The 17747-nt window shown below is 36.1% G+C and overlaps 1 protein-coding gene across 1 annotated transcript in view; it reads left to right on the top strand.

Annotated features, from left to right (window-relative positions):
- LOC106173304 (L-asparaginase-like) overlaps nucleotides 1-17747 on the top strand; it is a 38426-nt gene that overhangs the window by 17070 nt on the left and 3609 nt on the right. Inside the window, exons 3-8 of the mRNA XM_087007176.1 lie at nucleotides 1895-2044; nucleotides 5612-5761; nucleotides 16297-16438; nucleotides 16775-16886; nucleotides 17003-17128; nucleotides 17612-17695. Coding sequence (XP_086863302.1) covers nucleotides 1895-2044; nucleotides 5612-5761; nucleotides 16297-16438; nucleotides 16775-16886; nucleotides 17003-17128; nucleotides 17612-17695 — 764 coding nt within the window. The remainder of the gene's footprint in view (nucleotides 1-1894; nucleotides 2045-5611; nucleotides 5762-16296; nucleotides 16439-16774; nucleotides 16887-17002; nucleotides 17129-17611; nucleotides 17696-17747) is intronic.

Genomic DNA, 17747 nt, shown 5'->3' with positions numbered 1-17747 from the left:
AACAGATAATTGATACATCGTTACACATATATTGTTAGAAAGCCCATTCAGTGCACTTTTTAAATATATTTCCATATTTATCAAAGCAGCCATATCTTGGAAGTTATGATGGAAAACAAACAGCGAGGTTGAATTTTTCCCGTTTTCGCTTGAGCGGTGTGATCTGACCTTCCTAATGGTAATACGCCGATGAGGCTTTAACCGAGGTGTGCTATCACTGCAATAGAGAGACTTTGCTTTCCAGCCGAGACAGCCGCCCAACCGTGCATCCAGCCAACCACAGAGTGACCAGCCGAGCCAGTCGATCAGCCGAGCCTCCAGCCGAGACAGCCGAGCCGAAACCGTGGGGATCTAGCTTTTCCCTGAGGGCCGAGTTTAAGATACCGTGCCCGCTACCTCTAGAAGTACAGCAAGCTAGTTACTAGTATGTGATGCGAACTTATGTGTTGACCGTCGCAATCCCGCTTTCCTGAGGGCCGAGTTTCAGATACCCGAGCCCGTTACTTTCCCATAAGTACAGTGAACCGGATCCGTAGTGAAGGAGAGGAACTGTGTACGTACATTCTAAGTGGACTAAGTAATCGTGTTGACTTTATATTTTTAAAGGGAGAACATTGCAGTTGAGCTTTAAGACTTTAGTGTGAAATTGATCGTGTGTAACGTGGCTCTCTGTGTGGACATTATGAGGAACTGACTTTCAAACTGACTTCAGAGATGTTGCATTATTCTTTCGCTTTATTGTTACGGTTTACAGTTGGAGTTTGAATTACATGTTTGTGAACTTTAAAAAACTTGTTTCTTGTTACTTGTTTAACGCTGGTGTCAGGACCGCAAAACAACGGGCATCGGTGTATCCACCTGAACGGTTCTTCCCTCGATCATCTTTGGAGGGAATAAAAAAAACTGCTACAATATTTAAGTAAACGTTGTATGTTTTGGACATTAAAAAATCCAAAAATATTGAAAACGCGGCGAAAGTCCGTGTTCCATGGGTATTATCCATGGGTACACTGTGCTTCATTTAAAGGGTTGTGCGTGACCTTGAAAACTTACATAATATTTACAGATTAGTTTGTTGACTATAAGAAAAGTAGGTGAGATACGTGCCGTGAAATAGGTGCCCACGTAACCCTGTTACTTGGTGCGAAATTGCATTGTCCGTTCTTTACAACTCAAACGCATTCAGCCTACTCTTAGGGTCAAACGCACTGAAGATTTCTCTTAACTTTCGTCGAATATGTTATTTGGAAAAGTGCCAGTGCTGAGCAGCGATCTGTTGTTTTTATTTTGATCAGCATTTAAATGAACAGTGCTATATTTTGGGAAATGCCAAATTTAATTGGCCCAATTTTAAAATTCTATTTTTAGCTTTAAAAAATGGCAACCGGTGACCAATATGCTGTCGGCAAAGGAAAACCAAGGCGCCTGATGCGCAGAATAAGTTTGGCTAGCATTGGAGAGGTTGTAGGTGAGTTGGAAAAGAGTATGTGGGTTAGTGTCTATAGGACATTTATTTGTTTATCTTACTTTAATGTGACATATGGCAATTGTTTACATATAGAAAAAAAACATTTGTATGAACCGCTGGTTGATAAAGGTAAATTATGTCATAGATAATATCAGCACCTTACGTGTATATTTAAATCACAGATGATTGCAAATGTAGTGAGTGGAATTTTTATTGCACCTACAAACTTTCTTAAAAATCTTATCTTAGTAACAAATTCGAAAGTGTCTGTAATTAGTAAATGTTTAGGTTATTTTGGGCTACTCAGAATTAGGAGCGTCTTAGATGGTGTCTCTTGTGCAAAAAAGATAACAGGTGAAGTGGACGATGCAATCATTAAAATGGCATCCAAGAACGGTGCTGGTTCCGTTGCCTCCGACTTTGAAGGGAAAACTTCCATGGATCCGTCATACAGACCGGAGAAGTTAAAGACAACCGACACGGAACTGAAGAGTACTGATCTCGACTACAAAGATGAATCGAGAGTCGAAGTCCTGTACACAGGTGGAACGATTGGCAAGCGTATTCACGATGGAGGTAACAGTAATGGCGCAATATTTGAGCATAATCTTTTGACCACTTTGTGAAAAACAATTCAGACACCCTAATCTAATTTTATTTAAACCGAGCCCGTAGCCAGGGGGGTTAGGGGGTTCGAAAGAACCGCCCCTTTTGCTGTGAAAAGGTCCACTTTGGGTAAAATTTGATCTAGGTACACGAAGTTTTTATGGAAAAAGGTCCACTTTTTCAAAAAAAAAAAAAAAGAACCCCCTTTTGAAATTGCTGGCTACGGGCCTGTAAGCAGTGTGTGTCGGTGTTGATAAAAAGTGTATATACATATGATGTAATTGCATGTTCATTTTGGTTACATTTTCGTTTTCGTTTTTTTTTTTTTTTTGGTTCAATGCCAGTTGTCACGCGTTACATCCTGTACCTTACACGTACTTGATCACTTATGAGTCATTGATTCACCTCATGACCTGCACGTACACCACAACCTTAATTTAATGGTCTCATTCCTTACACAGCTGTGGAAGAATATTCCTAATTAAAATGACTCCTAATTAAAATGAATAAACAGATATTATAACAGGTTACTGGATCCCCCACCCCTCCCTAGTATTTATTGCATCGAGTATTTCAATGGTTTACAGACTTTACAAAGGCCATAAATCTGTTAGATATTCGGTGTGACAAGCTTGAAAGTTCTGTCAGACCAAAGTAAAATTATAGAAATACGTAAAATTATTTGTTTTCTGGTGTATTTTTTGTCATTTCAATCATCGACAATAAATCGAATATAAAATGTTTTCCATATATTTCATAAACTTTGGAAAAAATAAATTGAAAGATAAAGATTGTAAAAGTTTTTTATTACTTAATGAAAAGGGCATGGTAGAACGACACAAGGACTAAAATCAATACAAGTATGAAGAACGTGTAGCTAGTAATATCAAATGTATGTCCATAAAAAAATCTTTTAATCACCTGTTGTTTTTGGCAATAACATGTGCATTACGAAACAGCAAAGTAAGGCGGTCTCTTTCATCCAGTTGAAGCTTTGATAGGTATTGTCCAGTCCGAGACCGAGTTGAATTCTTTCTTCATTTTATTTCATTTTGATAAAAAAAACTCAAACTGTGAGCCTCCATTAAGTTCATGTGCACTCTAGCCAACTCGTGGTCGTGATAGGCAGTACATGTGGAAACAGATGTACGAAATTTTTTAGAACCTGTTTAATAAAGCAGCAGGGTTTATGTTGCTGTTGATCATAATAATATGTATTTATTTGCAACTTAAAAAGTTGGATTTTACAATAAAAAACAAATAGTGGTGAAATGCACAATCTTAAACTTTACTATCACAATCTTTACTGTTGTAAAGCGAATGACTTACACTTTCACTAATTACAGATAACAATTAAAACGGAATCAAAAGAGTAAAAGGATAGGGAGATATAATATTGAGTTATTGAGTGTAAGTTAAGTTTCATCAAGAGTCAACAAGTGTAGAACATTTTTTAGTGTCAGAAAAAGATGGAAAAAGGTCAAAGTCAGTAACAGTTCATGTGATTGGTTAATTTCATAACATATTTTAATTTCGATCATCTGTTTATCACATGATAACTGAGTTTTGGATATGATTCAAGCATCAGGATAAGCATTAGGATTACCTAATAAGGAAATGTTTCATGGTGACTTGCAACATGCGAATGGAAAATATTTTGTAATCACGCAAAGACAATGGAAAGAAAACAAGAAAATGCATGATCAACGGGCAACTATCGATATCTTTATCCAAATACACAAATTAAAAGCTCATTTTGTAAATTTTGGGCTTTAAAAAACGTCCTCTTTGCTCGGCCTGGGAGTTAATGAGCTACGTCGTCACGTGGTCCGATGACGACAATCGTGCCACCGGAGGAGAGAGGGCTGTCAAAATGAGCTGCGTTGTCTACCTGTAAGATGACTTTTCTGACTCCTGATAAAAGTTCTTACTCATTCAAATCTCTTACCCGAGGGATCTTACCCGTGAAGCCATTTTCCCGTCTATTCACTTCTTTAACTAGCATTTAATTATGGTTATCCCAACTAGTATAAATATACTGTATTTGAATGAATTGAGGGTACTTTTGATAATTCGATATGAGGTCCATGTTATTTGTGAAATTCAATTCAATTTATTAAACCCTTGCGCCCTACGGCTCATCAGAATGAAATGCAATAAAAATATAAAGTCATACGAAAAGTTTACAACTTCTAGAGTCATAAAAACAACAATACAACTATTAGTGGTAATGATAAAAACTCATCAGACTGACGTTAATCTTACCTCCGATGAACATTTTAAGTACTTCCATAAGTTGTTTAATTGTGAAACATTGTTAAGTGATAACAATTTAATTAGCTTGAAAACACTTTGTTTTGTATTATAAATTTCTTGATGTGCTTCTGCCTAAACGTTCTGTAGCAAAGACATTTTAAAATTCTTAAAAGAATAAAATGAAATTCATCCTCGATGTCATCTAAAATACGTAGTTTACCGGTTCTTAATTTTTATTTGTGTCTGCACCTTCCAGTTTCTACAGCTAGAATATGTGATGAAAGTCTAAATTTGGCAATTAATTCCTTATATTTCTGTGAAATTGGCTTATCTAAATAGAATTGCACTGTAAAATTATGAACAAGATGTTGGTACAATAGCCCTTTACTCCTTGTGGATATTTCCCCGGTCAGTGTTTGACTAAAATTATCTTTCAATATTTACTCTATCAAGGACAGTATAAAATTATCTGACATGTTTTCGTGAAAAATTAATGACAAGTCAAGTGTCTCCAGATCATTCCGTATACTCAAATTACCCAATCAAATTTTTTGTTCAGTAGATCTTTATAGCACGCTGTTATAATACAATTTTTCGAAGAACGGATTTAAATCAATATTAAAAAATCGTAGCTATGTACTTAAAAGAAGTGGGTATCTCCCGGTTTCATAATGTACTAAGTTACGTGCATGTACAATGAACTAAGTATCACTAGTTCTCCTTTTTACACCCAACATTCTTTTAAAAAATTCGTATGTGCCCTTCTTATATCCCATTAAGGTAATACCATGTTAAATCTCCATACATAATTTAAAATATACTGACGTACGTATCAAATACTTCACATTAAGTGAACACAGACGCAGAACTTGTGTTTCAAATTATAAAATGATAAATCTTTTAAATTATTTAATATTTCAGTTGAAATACCCTTCAGAAACAAATTCTCAAAGCACAAAACACTTTATTTCCTTAAACGCATTAGGATTACGAACCTTTTTATTACAGAAGTTATTTTTTCTTTAATATTACTGCTCTTTTTCGTGTTTTTCCCCAACCAGGTTTTCTTCCACAGAAGTTATGCCTGGGCATACGCATGCTTCAGGATACCCTGAGAGCAATCACTTTTATTAATGTTCGCGACCGTGTTTGAACTCCAATGTTTAAATATCGATATTAAACGTCATTTAAAAATACCAATAATATCACCCCATGAAATAATAGAGATATATTGAAAAAATATTAAAGCCCACCAATAATATGTTGCCTCCGACTTTGAAGGGAAAACTTCCATGGATCCGTCATACAGACCGGAGAAGTTAAAGACAACCGACACGGAACTGAAGACGACTGATCTCGACTACAAAGATGAATCGAAAGTCCTGGTCCTGTACACAGGTGGAACGATTGGCATGCGTATTCACGATGGAGGTAACAGTAATGGCGCAATATTTGATCATAATCTTTTGACCACTTTGTGAAAAACAATACAGACACCCTAATCTAATTTTATTTAAACCGAGCCCGTAGCCAGGGGGGTTAGGGGGTTCGAAAAAACCGCCCCTTTTGCTGGGAAAAGGTCCACTCTGGGAAAAATTAGAGCTAGGTACACGAAGTATTTATGGAAAAAGGTCCACTTTTTCAAAAAAAAAAAAAGAACCCCCCCTTTTGAAATTGCTGGCTACGGGCCTGTAAGCAGTGTGTGTCGGTGTTGATAAAAAGTGTATATACATATGATGTAATTGCATGTTCATTTTAGTTACGTTTTTTTTTTTTTTTTTTTTGGTTCAATGCCAGTTGTCACGCGTTACATCTTGTACCTTATACGTACTTGATCACTTATGAGTCATTGATTCACCTCATGACCTGCACGTACACCACAACCTTAATTTAATGGTCTCATTCCTTACACAGCCGTGGAAGAATATTCCTAATTAAAATGATTCCTAATTAAAATGAATAAACAGATATGATTACAGGTTACTGGATCCCCCACCCCTCCCTAGTATTTATTGCATTGAGTTTTTCAATGGTTTACAGACTTTACAAAAGGCCATAAATCTGTTAGATATTCAGTGTGATAAGCTTGAAAGTTCTGTCAGACCAAAGTAAAATTATAGAAATACGTAAAATTATTTGTTTTCTGGTGTATTTTTTATCATTTCAATCATCGACAATATATCTAATATAAAATGTTTTCCATATATTTCATAAACTTTGGAAAAAATAAATTGAAAGAAAAAGATTGTAAAAGTTTTTTATTACTTAATGAAAAGGGCATGGTAGAACGACACAAGGACTAAAACCAATACAAGTATGAAGAACGTGTAGCTAGTAATATCAAATGTATGTCCTTAAAAACATCTATTAATCACCTGTTGTTTTTGGCAATAACATGTGCATTACGAAACAGCAAAGTAAGGCGGTCTCTTTCATCCAGTTGAAGCTTTGATAGGTATTGTCCAGCCCGAGACCGAGACTGAATTCTTTCTTCATTTTATTTCATTTTGGGCCACACTTTTTTATTTTTATGGATGACATCCTCTGGGGACCCCAAAGTCGGTGCGAGCGGGCGAAAAAAAAAAAACAGTCCAAAAAAAAAAAAAACTGCTTAAGAAAAGTTATGTTTTCAGTACACAGCTGGAAACACTAATTTACCACAGAAACACGTATCAAACTAACAACATGTCTTTATCCATGCTCTCAAAATATTAAAGCTTTGTGAATAGGGCCTATTTCGTAGAAAGGTAAAAAGTCATGAATATATATGCTGCATATTACCAAATCTATTTAAGGTTATTTCATGCATTCTGTTGGTATAGCATCCAATAAAACAAATATCAAATAAACAGCGTGTCTTAATTTGTACTCTCAGAAAATTAAAGCATTGTAAACACTTCACAGAATTGTTAAAAAAATGAAGCAAAGATGGGCTTATGCTTCCTACTACTAAGGTAATTTCGGTCGATGCCATTTTGTCTACTTCGACTCAAACGCTAGCAGCCAACTATCGGGTGGCCTGTCCGACCTTCAGTCCACCAAATACCATGACGCTCTTGTCGACCCTTTTTTCGCTCCAAAAAGAAACTGGTATGTGCTGCTTTGGACAGAATGTCACTGAAATTTTCCGGGCGATGATCGCTGGCCGCGGCCAGCCTTTCGTATAATTGTAAAAGGGTGATATCTCCATGTCCAATATCAATGGCAAACCAATCCAAAAAGACGGCCCCCGTTCTCTTTATGACTTTAATTGTCGTGTATTTTGAAATTAAAGCAATAATAACTCTTTGTTTCGGCCAAAAAATGAATTTTCCTGGAGTAAACAACAATTTTCCCATACTTACCAATGGTTAATGAATCCATTTTTACATTCAAAGTTAGTCCCTGGTTTTTTTCTAAAAAGTTTGGTTTTTTGTTAAAATCTCTTAAGAGCTTGCGGAATTAGCCGAGAATTGCCGATTGCATTTTCCTGCAAATTCAATAACGATGTTTGCGACCACCAACTTCCTTGCATTGGGGGGGGGGGGGGGGGGGAGCGGTTTGGGGGGGGGGATTTTTTTTTTTTTTTTTTTTGGAGAACGGACGAAAATCGGTGCGCGCGCAGGATGTCATCCATAAAATTAAAAAAGTGTGGCCTTGATAAAAAAGAAACTCAAACTGTGAGCCTCCATTAAGTTCATGTGCACTCTAGCCAACTCGTGGTCGTGATAGGCAGTACATGTGGAAACAGATGTACGAAAATTTTTGGAACCTGCGTAATAAAGCAGTAGGATTTATGTTGCAGTTGATCCTAATAATATGTATTTATTTGCAACTTAAAAAGTTGGATTTTACAATAAAAAATAAATGGTGGTGAAATGCACAATCTTAAAGTATACTGTTGTAAAGCGAAAGATTTACACTTTCACTAATTACAGATAACAATTAAAACGGAATCAAAAGAGTAAAAGGATAGGGAGTTATTGAGTGTAAGTTAAGTTTCATCAAGAGTCAACAAGTGTAGAACATTTTTAGTGTCAGAAAAAGATGGAAAAGGTCAAAGTCAGTAACAGTTCATGTGATTGGTTAATTTCATAATATATTTTAATTTCGATCATCTGTTTATCACATAATAACTGAGTTTTGGATATGATTCAAGTATTAGGATTAGCATTAGGATTACCTAATAAGGAAATGTTTCATGGTGACTTGCAACGTGCGAATGGAAAATATTTTGTAATCACGCAAAGACAATGGAAAGAAAACAAGAAAATGCATGATCAATGGGCAACTTACGATATCTTTGTCCAAATAGACAAGTTAAAAGCTTATTTTGTAAATTTTGGGCTTTAAAAAACGTCCTCTTTGCTGGGCCTGGGAGTTAATGAGGTACGTGGTCACGTGGTCCGATGACGACAATCGTGCCACCGGAGGAGAGAGCCTATCAAACTGAGCTGCATTGTCTACCTGTAAGATGACTTTTCTGACTCCTGTTAGAAGTTCATACTCATTCAAATCTCTTACCAGAGGCATCTTACCCGTAAAGCCGAGTGAAGCCATTTTGCCGTCTATTCACTTCTTTAACTAGCATTTAATTATGGTTATCCCAACTAGTATAAATATACTGTATTTGAATGACTTGAGGGTACTTTTGATCATTCGATATGAGGTCCATGTTATTTGTGAAATTCAATTTATTAAACCCTTGCGCCCTACGGCTCATCAGAATAAAATGCAATAAAAATATGGAGTCATACGAGAAGTTTACAACTTCTAGAGTCATAAAAACAACAATACAACTACTAGTAGTAATGATAAAAACTCATCAGACTGACGTTAATCTTACCTCCGATGAACATTTTAAGTACTTTCATAAGTTGTTTAATTGTGAAACATTGTTAAGTGATAACAATTTAATTAGCTTGAAAACACTTTACTTTGTATTATAAATTTTTTGATGTGCTTCTACCTAAACGTTCTGTAGCAAAGACATTTTAAAATTCTTAAAAGAATAAAATGAAATTCATCCTCGATGTCATCTAAAATACGTAGTTTACCGATTCTTAATTTTTATTTGTGTCTGCACCTTCCAGTTTCTACAGCTAGAATATGTGATGAAAGTCTAAATTTGCCAAGTAATTCCTTATATTTCTGTGAAATTGGCTTATTTAAATAGAATTGCACTGTAAAATTATCAACAAGATGTTGGTACAATAGCCCTTTACTCCTTGTGGATATTTCCCCGGTCAATGTTTGACTAAAATTATCTTTCAATATTTACTCTATCAAGGACAGTATAAAATTATCTGACATGTTTTCGTGAAAAATTAATGACAAGTCAAGTGTCTCCAGTTCATTCCGTACTCAAATTACCCAAGCAAATTTTTTTGTTCAGTAGATCTTTATAGCACGCTGTTATAATACAATTTTTCGAAGAGCGGATTTAAATCAATATTAAAAAATCGTAGCTATGTACTTAAAAGAAGTGGGTATCTCCCGGTTTCATAATGTACTAAGTTACGTACATGTACAATGAACTAAGTTATCACTAGTTCTCCATTTTACACCCAACATGCTTTTAAAAAGCGCAAACGAGGTAGACCGAGGATAACCTGGAGGAGAACCTTCCAGAATGATCTGCAAAGAGGCAACATCAGGTTGGAGAAGATAGAGAAGGCCGCTGCCGACCAGACAAGTTGGAAAAAGTTTGCCGCCCAATGTCCTACGTTGGACAGGAGGAACTAAGAACTAAGAACTACATGTAAGAACGTATCAAATACTGCACATGTAGTGAACACATTAAAGTTATGATTTTTTAACATGCCACTAACATCAAACAATGCTTTTTTTTTTACCTTGTTCTGCTATATGTTTTTGGGTTTGACAAAACTCACAAATTTGCAAAAAGTTTTGCGTGCAGACGCAGAACTTGTGTTTCAAATTATAAAATGATAAATCTTTTAAATTATTTAATATTTCAGTTGAAATACCCTTCAGAAACAAATTCTCAAAGCACAAAACACTTTATTTCGTTAAACGCATTAGGATTACGAACCTTTTTATTACAGAAGTTCTTTTTTCTTTATTACTGCTCTTTTTCGAGTTTTTCCTCAACCACGTTTTCTTCCACAGAAGTAATGCCTGGGCATACGCATGCTTCAGAATACCCTGAGAGCAATCACTTTTATTAATGTTCGCGACCGTGTTTGAACTCAAATGTTTAAATATCGATATTAAACGTCATTTTAAAATACTAATAGATATCACCCCATGAAATAAAAGAGATATATTGAAAAAATATTAAAGCCCACCAAGAATCTGACAAGTTGAGTTACCTGTTATTACCTGGCTTGGGAAGTGCAGCGGTGCGTAATTAACAGGTTTTATTGTTAACGAGCTCTTGGTCAACTACCATGCATTAAAAATGCATCAGCAATTAGTAAGCTTGTCAACTGATGACGGCTAATTTGAAAGACTGTCAGCTTTTGATATCATATGATCTAAACCACCTGAGGCGACCATAATCTCGAGCATCACATCACCATGGACATCATGGGAGACTAAAATCACAAATGTGATCAAGATCCAAGATCCACTTTTATGACCATTACCCAAGTAAATATAATCATGAAGTTTGCATGTGTACATGTCCACATTTATACTTGAATTAAAAGACCAATGACGATGTTTGTCAATCGTCTCTATGCTGTTTAGGGACTCCAATTTAAAGATGAAAAATATTAATTATCATTCTCAAACTGGAGACGACCGTAGCCGGTAAAATATATATATATATATATATATATATATATATATATATATATATATATATATATATATATACTTCAGAGCAGTGTTAATGTCAACTTTGATAAAATAATATTAAAAGGCCCACAGGTGCGTTTTTGTGCTTAACGAATGCGTGTGTGGTGCCACATTACAACGAGAGCCAATATTGAAAGTTAAAAAATAATAATTATCATTCTCAGACTGGAGCAGACCGTAGCCGGTAATATATATATATATATATATATATATATATATATATATATATATATATATATATATATATATATACTTCAGAGCAGTGTTAATGTCAACTTTGATAAAAGAATATTAAAAGGCCCACAGGTGCGTTTTTGTGCTTAACGAATGCGTGTGTGGTGCCACATTGCAACGAGAGCCAATATTGAAAGTTAAAAAGATAATAATTATCATTCTCAGACTGGAGCAGACCGTAGCCGGTAATGTGTAAATATATATATATATATATACTTCAGAGCAGTGTTAATGTCAACTTTGATAAAAGAATATTAAAAGACCCACAGGTGCGTATTTGTGGGTCACGAATGCGTGTGTGGTGCCCTATTGCAACGAGAGCCCATATTGAATGTTAAAAATATTAATTATCATTATATAATTCGGGCTCACTTAAGCAAGTAACATAAACCTATTCATATAGCACACAGGAGTGTAAACGCCACCTTTATCTAAACCGTACGTAAAAAAAGCGAGTTGAAAAAATCGGAGAGGAATTGCGTCATTTTAATTCAAGACACGATTGAAGGTTTCATTATTGTCGCGTCTCAGGCTAATTTCTCACATGAAGAGAAAAGTTTGACACTAAAAATATTTTCCAATCGGATCATAGCTGAAAACAAGTATACTACACTACAATTGTACAATTTTGAATGCTCATTTTATGTCCATGACATCACCGAAGTAAATAAGTCACGGAAGACAGTCACAGACAAAGAAAGATTGTCAACGAGTGCTGATTTTTTGGTGAATCCCACGGCAACACAATGAAGCATAACGAAAATTGTCCAACCCATTTCAACTCAACTTTCCTAAACTTCTCTGTCTGTATTCAGCATGCAGCTCAGCTGAGTCTCAAAGACCTTTATCGTCTTTGTCGTCAAAGTACCACGTGACCCAGATCTGTTGCTTCATTTTTGCCTTGGACCTAAATATGAAAGGACATGAAACGCGTCATCTTCCTTTGAAGCTATGTGCGTTCGGGTAAACATTCGCCCATTGTCTCAGATAAGCTGTTTTGATAGCTCCACGGGAGCCTGAACGACTTATTATTAAGGTAGCGCGCGCTGTGCCTCATTGAAATTCTTTTGTTCTATTGCACGGATAACGCAATTTCTCGCGGTCCCTCGTGGTTGCTATGATACAGCATTGCCTCCATCTTGCAGTTGCTAGCACATAGACTTGCGCCAACACGTGGAAATTTGTTTCGGGTTTTCAGTATCTTTTCCTGTTACCTCATTAAAGATGCATACAAAGTCAATTTTTTGTCACAAAAACCTACCAAATGCCAGCATATAGTTTTAAATAGCATAACTAAGAGAATTACCAAAAGGCATTGTTTAATTTTACCCGAAAATGATGTTTGAACAGATTTTTCTGCTGGCATTCTAAGCTGTATGTCAATGGGGCAGGGAAGTAGGTCACGGAAGTAGGTTAAATTTACAACCATAAATTTAAAGAAAGGAGCAGTCTAAAGGTCTTTTATGGCTGATCGAGTGATCTATTCAGTTTATCCCTTGGCATGTCAAATTTATTTGAGTCACATAAGAATCTAGTAGAAGTGGTTTACATGTGTTACTGGGAATCCACGATCCACCGATGCTCGGTTCGTATGTACCTTTAAAACGACCATTACCCAAGTAGGCTAAATATAATCATGAAGTTTGCATGTGTACATGACCACATTTATACTTTAATTAAAAGACCAATGAGGGTCTTTGTCCATCGTCTCTATGCTGTTTAGGGACTCCAATTTAAAAATGAAAAAGTATTAATTATCATTCTCAAACTGGAGCAGACCATCGGCGGTAATGTGTAAATATATATATACTTCAGAGCAGTGTTAATGTCAACTTTGATAAAAGAATATTAAAAGGCCCACAGGTGCGTCTTTGTGCGTAACGAATGTGTTTGTGGTGCCGTATTGCAATGAGAGCCCATATTGAAAGTTAAAAAAAATAATAATTATCATTCTCAGACTGGAGCAGATTGTAGCCGGTAATGTGTAAAATTATATATACTTCAGAGCAGTGTTAATGCCAACTTTGATAAAAGAATATTAAAAGGCCCCCAGGTGCGTTTTTGTGCGTCAAGAATGCGTGTGTGTTGCCCTATTGCAACGAGAGCCCATATTGAAAGTTAAAAATATTGATTATCATTACATAATTCGGGTTCACATGAGCAAGTAACATAAACCTATACATATAGTACACAGCAGTGTAAATGCCACCTTTATCTAAACGGTACGTAAAAAATATGTCATCGAGTTGAATAAATCGGAGAGGAATTGCGTCATTTTAATTCAAGACACGATTGAAGGTTTCATTATTGCCGCGTCTCAGGCTAATTTCTCACATAGAGAGAAAAGTTTGACACTAGAAATATTTTCCAATCGGACCATAGCTGAAAACAAGTATACTACACTACAATTGTACAATTTTGAATGCTCATTTTACGGCAACAAACAAGGTTGCCTTTACCACATAGGGCATTTTGAATTCCTCCATGAACAAACATATCAAATTCCCACATAGTTTCCAAATTGTCAGAACAAATTGTACTAATACTTAATCTCTATAAGTGTATTGCCCCATCCACCCGAAGGATTTACTCACGTTATCGCGAACTACCTGCCCAAATGACACAAAAAGTCATCGACAACTGCGATATGCTCGCTACCTGTACGGGAGGTCACGTGATCCGAACGCACATGGTTTCGCGAAGAGCTCACGTTAAGCCGATTATCCTTTGATCTAGCTCAGCGTTTCATGTCCTTCTCTTATTATGTCCATGCGTGGCTAGAATCCTTTAAATAGGGCCTACTTGTGAAATTGTGTGAAAAGGCAGTCGGTGAATAAACGTTCGAAAGCTCCAGATTGCTGTCGTATTCTTCACTATAAAAGGTGGTGGAGGAGGCGGGCAACGATCCTGCTACCTCGCGCTACCTCCCTATCCTTTTACTCTTTTGATTCCGTTTTAATTGTTATCTGTAATTAGTGAAAGTGTAAGTCATTCGCTTTACAACATACACCCCTTCTTCAAAAGAATTCGTCCTCGAATTCTAAAACTTTACAACAATACTTGTAAGTGTTAAAATGATTCGATACACATTAAAAGTTCATAAAAACCTGTTCTTAAAATTTGATAAAGCCCATGGGATAAAAGATTTTGGCGATCGGACAGTCCTCAGTTTTGGCACAGTGTACATGTACTTATAAACCCGCGCAAAGTATAGGAACTTTCATTTATGTCTGGTAGCAAATGATGGATTTCATGTCCTTCGGAGTACATGTTATGCAATAATGTTTTAGATAGTTCCGTGAATGATCCGTTGTTATTCACCTGTGCATTAACGTGGCTTAATCGTTTCCCACCTCATTATATATTTACTATAGTGAGGATATTTCTAGGTAAAATTCATGTGTTAATACAGACATTTTAATTGATAATTTTGATAGAGAATTAGCGTCAAATTACACTTCGACGCTTGGATGAAACTACCGTGGACGGAATGTCGTTATTCAGCTGTTGGCCTACTACATGTATTATTGTATTGATTTTACTGGCTAGTGTGTTGATATGGCCACCTGAGAGAAATCGCAGTGGAGGTGAACAACTATAAGATATTAATATTTCTAAAGATTATGTTTGAATATGCAGTATGTTCTCAACAGTGTATATTTATTAAAGTCTATAGTGTAGCGCCTTTTTGGAGTGTGTAGAAAAATCACCTGCCAGATAAGGGACCAAACTCGTTAACAGGGCGAGTGCTCTACCGCCTGAGCTATCGGGCCGGTTCTACCCTGCATTTGGCACTACACTAGAGACGGACCGTACACGCCGGAAGTCTCTCAGATTTGCCTGCGCTTTGTGCGCATGAGCAAAACGGATGGTTCACGCTCCGAACAATTGATGCCACACCGGTACATACTGGGGCGACTAGGTACCCTGCTAGGTCATGTAGGATCCAGTTGGGGATTTCGTCGGGACCTGTAGACTTGTGTACGTTTACTTGGAGCAAGGCATCTTCTTTTGTGATGATATATGTGGCTGGTACAGGGTTTGCTGCTTCTACGTGTTTCGGTTCAAGTGGCACAAAGTCATTTGTGACAGATTGTAAGAAAGCGTTTATTTTCTGGGCTAATAATTAAGCTGAAATCACCATTGCAGATTATCTGTTATAATCATGATCATAATGTTGACTTTTATTAGTACTCCTGACACTGTGTGCACAATTATTTCCTCTCTCCTGGATTATAAGTTAGCCAGAGCCTACCTTTAAATCCAATTTTACTACAGTTCCGGTCAACCCGTTTCCCTTCCTAACTTCGATTTCATTTTTGCCGCGCTATGCACCGACGAAATATTTCAAGTTCAACGATGTCATTTTTTCTAAACAAAAGACTTTAGCCATGAGTACAATACTGATAACAACTGATAATGAAGAAACAGGGCATCAAGTCCTTAAAAAACGCAAAAAGCAGGAGCACATGTGTTGCGGTCATTTTGTCATGTAAGGATATTAAACACGAAAACGAAACTATCAGTTACGTCATACAGGAATCCCCCAACCTCAGCCAGTCATAAAATAGTATTTGTAAGTAAAACTGAGGTCAGTAAATTTTGTATTAATAATTAGCTGGGAACTCCCCGGGATTTTTGAAGGGAGTAAAATATATCGTCAAGAAAAGAAACAACAATGTATTCCTTAGATTTACACATTCCGAGTCAGCTTGAAAGCTCGCCGGATATAAGGACCGACCATACAGGTTTTTTTTTTATTAGACCTATACGAAATTTGTCAGGCATGTCCGACGCCTTTCGTAAAGTCTGCGTTTATGTCATAATCACACCTCATCCTTGCATTTGATTACATTAATGGCTCTTTTTGTATGTAATTTAGCATTAGTAAATAACTTAATTGATATGGTATTATATTTTGTTTATAGTTTATACCCCAGAACCAAACTTTCTTGTGAATGAGTTAAGGAAATTATCAATATTCCATGACCAGGAGTACTTAGATAACCACAGTATCTGTTTTGGAGGTCAAACACCAACCCCATGGATGCAGTCACCATTGTGTATGCCGTGAGTAATTCATTTCAGCAGTGGCGTGCCCCACTCGGGTTACATTAAAAACCTTTTTAAGATTTAGGAAAATATAAAGGCTCATTTAATTTATAAAAAGTGTTTTATTTCCAAGGTTTGGAATCAAGCATTTAATCAAGAATTATAAAAAAAAACATTCAATTTGACCCCATGACAGTATTCACTTTTCAAAGTTAAATAAGAGACAAACCATCTTTTAACACGTTTTGCGAAAATAGATTATACAGTAGTTATGTAGAGTATCAATTAAGGCATTATACACACTATATAAACAAAACAAAGCAAAATAAATAATCTGCATAATTTATTTTTCAGTTTAAGCAAGGAAAAGGCACATGTGATATACTGTGTGTATGAGTATGAGCCCCTGCTGGATTCCTGCAATATGAACATGGATGACTGGGCTAGGATTGCCTCAGACATTAAGGTAAATCCAGTGCAGCTGCTTCTTTTTGAGTCCTTTCAGTGTTAGAAAAAGTGACAGTTTTTTATACATTTTTTTTATTCTGCAAAGTTAGCATGACAGTTTTTTTTTTCATTCAGACTTACTATGAGGATTTTGATGGGTTTGTTATACTTCATGGGACAGATACTATGGCCTACACAGCATCAGGTTTGTCTTTCATGTTTGAGAACCTGGGAAAACCTGTCATTCTTACTGGCTCACAGGTAAGTTTTTATTCTCATTATTAAGGCATTAAAAATATTTAAAGATGATATGTGTGAACTCACATTAGAACATGATAGAAATGACCCTTCCCCACACGTGAGCTCAAATAATGTACACTTTATAGATATCATCACCTTACATGAAAGGCTGTACTCTTGATGTCAGAAACAGTACACTTCTAGATATGTCATACTAGAGCATACTAACAGTATAATTACTGATGAAAACAAACCCTCCATTTGGTTAAATTGTGCAGAATATCAGTCACTACATAAGTTGGTATTTCTAGATATTGGATTTTTATCCTTGAATAACTGCTTTTTAGTGTGAGAAAATTATGCAGGGACATTTTCAAACATTTCTTATATAGTGTACACAAAAAAAACAAACATATATTACATTAAACAAGACGAATTGCCATTAAAAGTTTTAAATTTTCAGCATGTGGCTTACTACCAAATGCTGTTTGCTTATTTATTCAGATTCCCATCTTTGAGACTCGTAGTGACGGCAGAGATAATCTTCTTGGTGCTCTCATTATGGCTGGAAACTCCAAAATTCCAGAGGTAACACATTCCCAGTGTGTGTGTGTGTGTGTGTGTGTGTGTGTGTGTATTC

The sequence above is a fragment of the Lingula anatina genome, chromosome 2, assembly GCF_051362555.1.
Source record: "Lingula anatina isolate TDL-2025a chromosome 2, LinAna3.0, whole genome shotgun sequence".
Taxonomy (NCBI): Eukaryota; Metazoa; Brachiopoda; class Lingulata; order Lingulida; family Lingulidae; genus Lingula; species Lingula anatina.
This window is presented reverse-complemented; position numbering and strand designations above follow the sequence as displayed.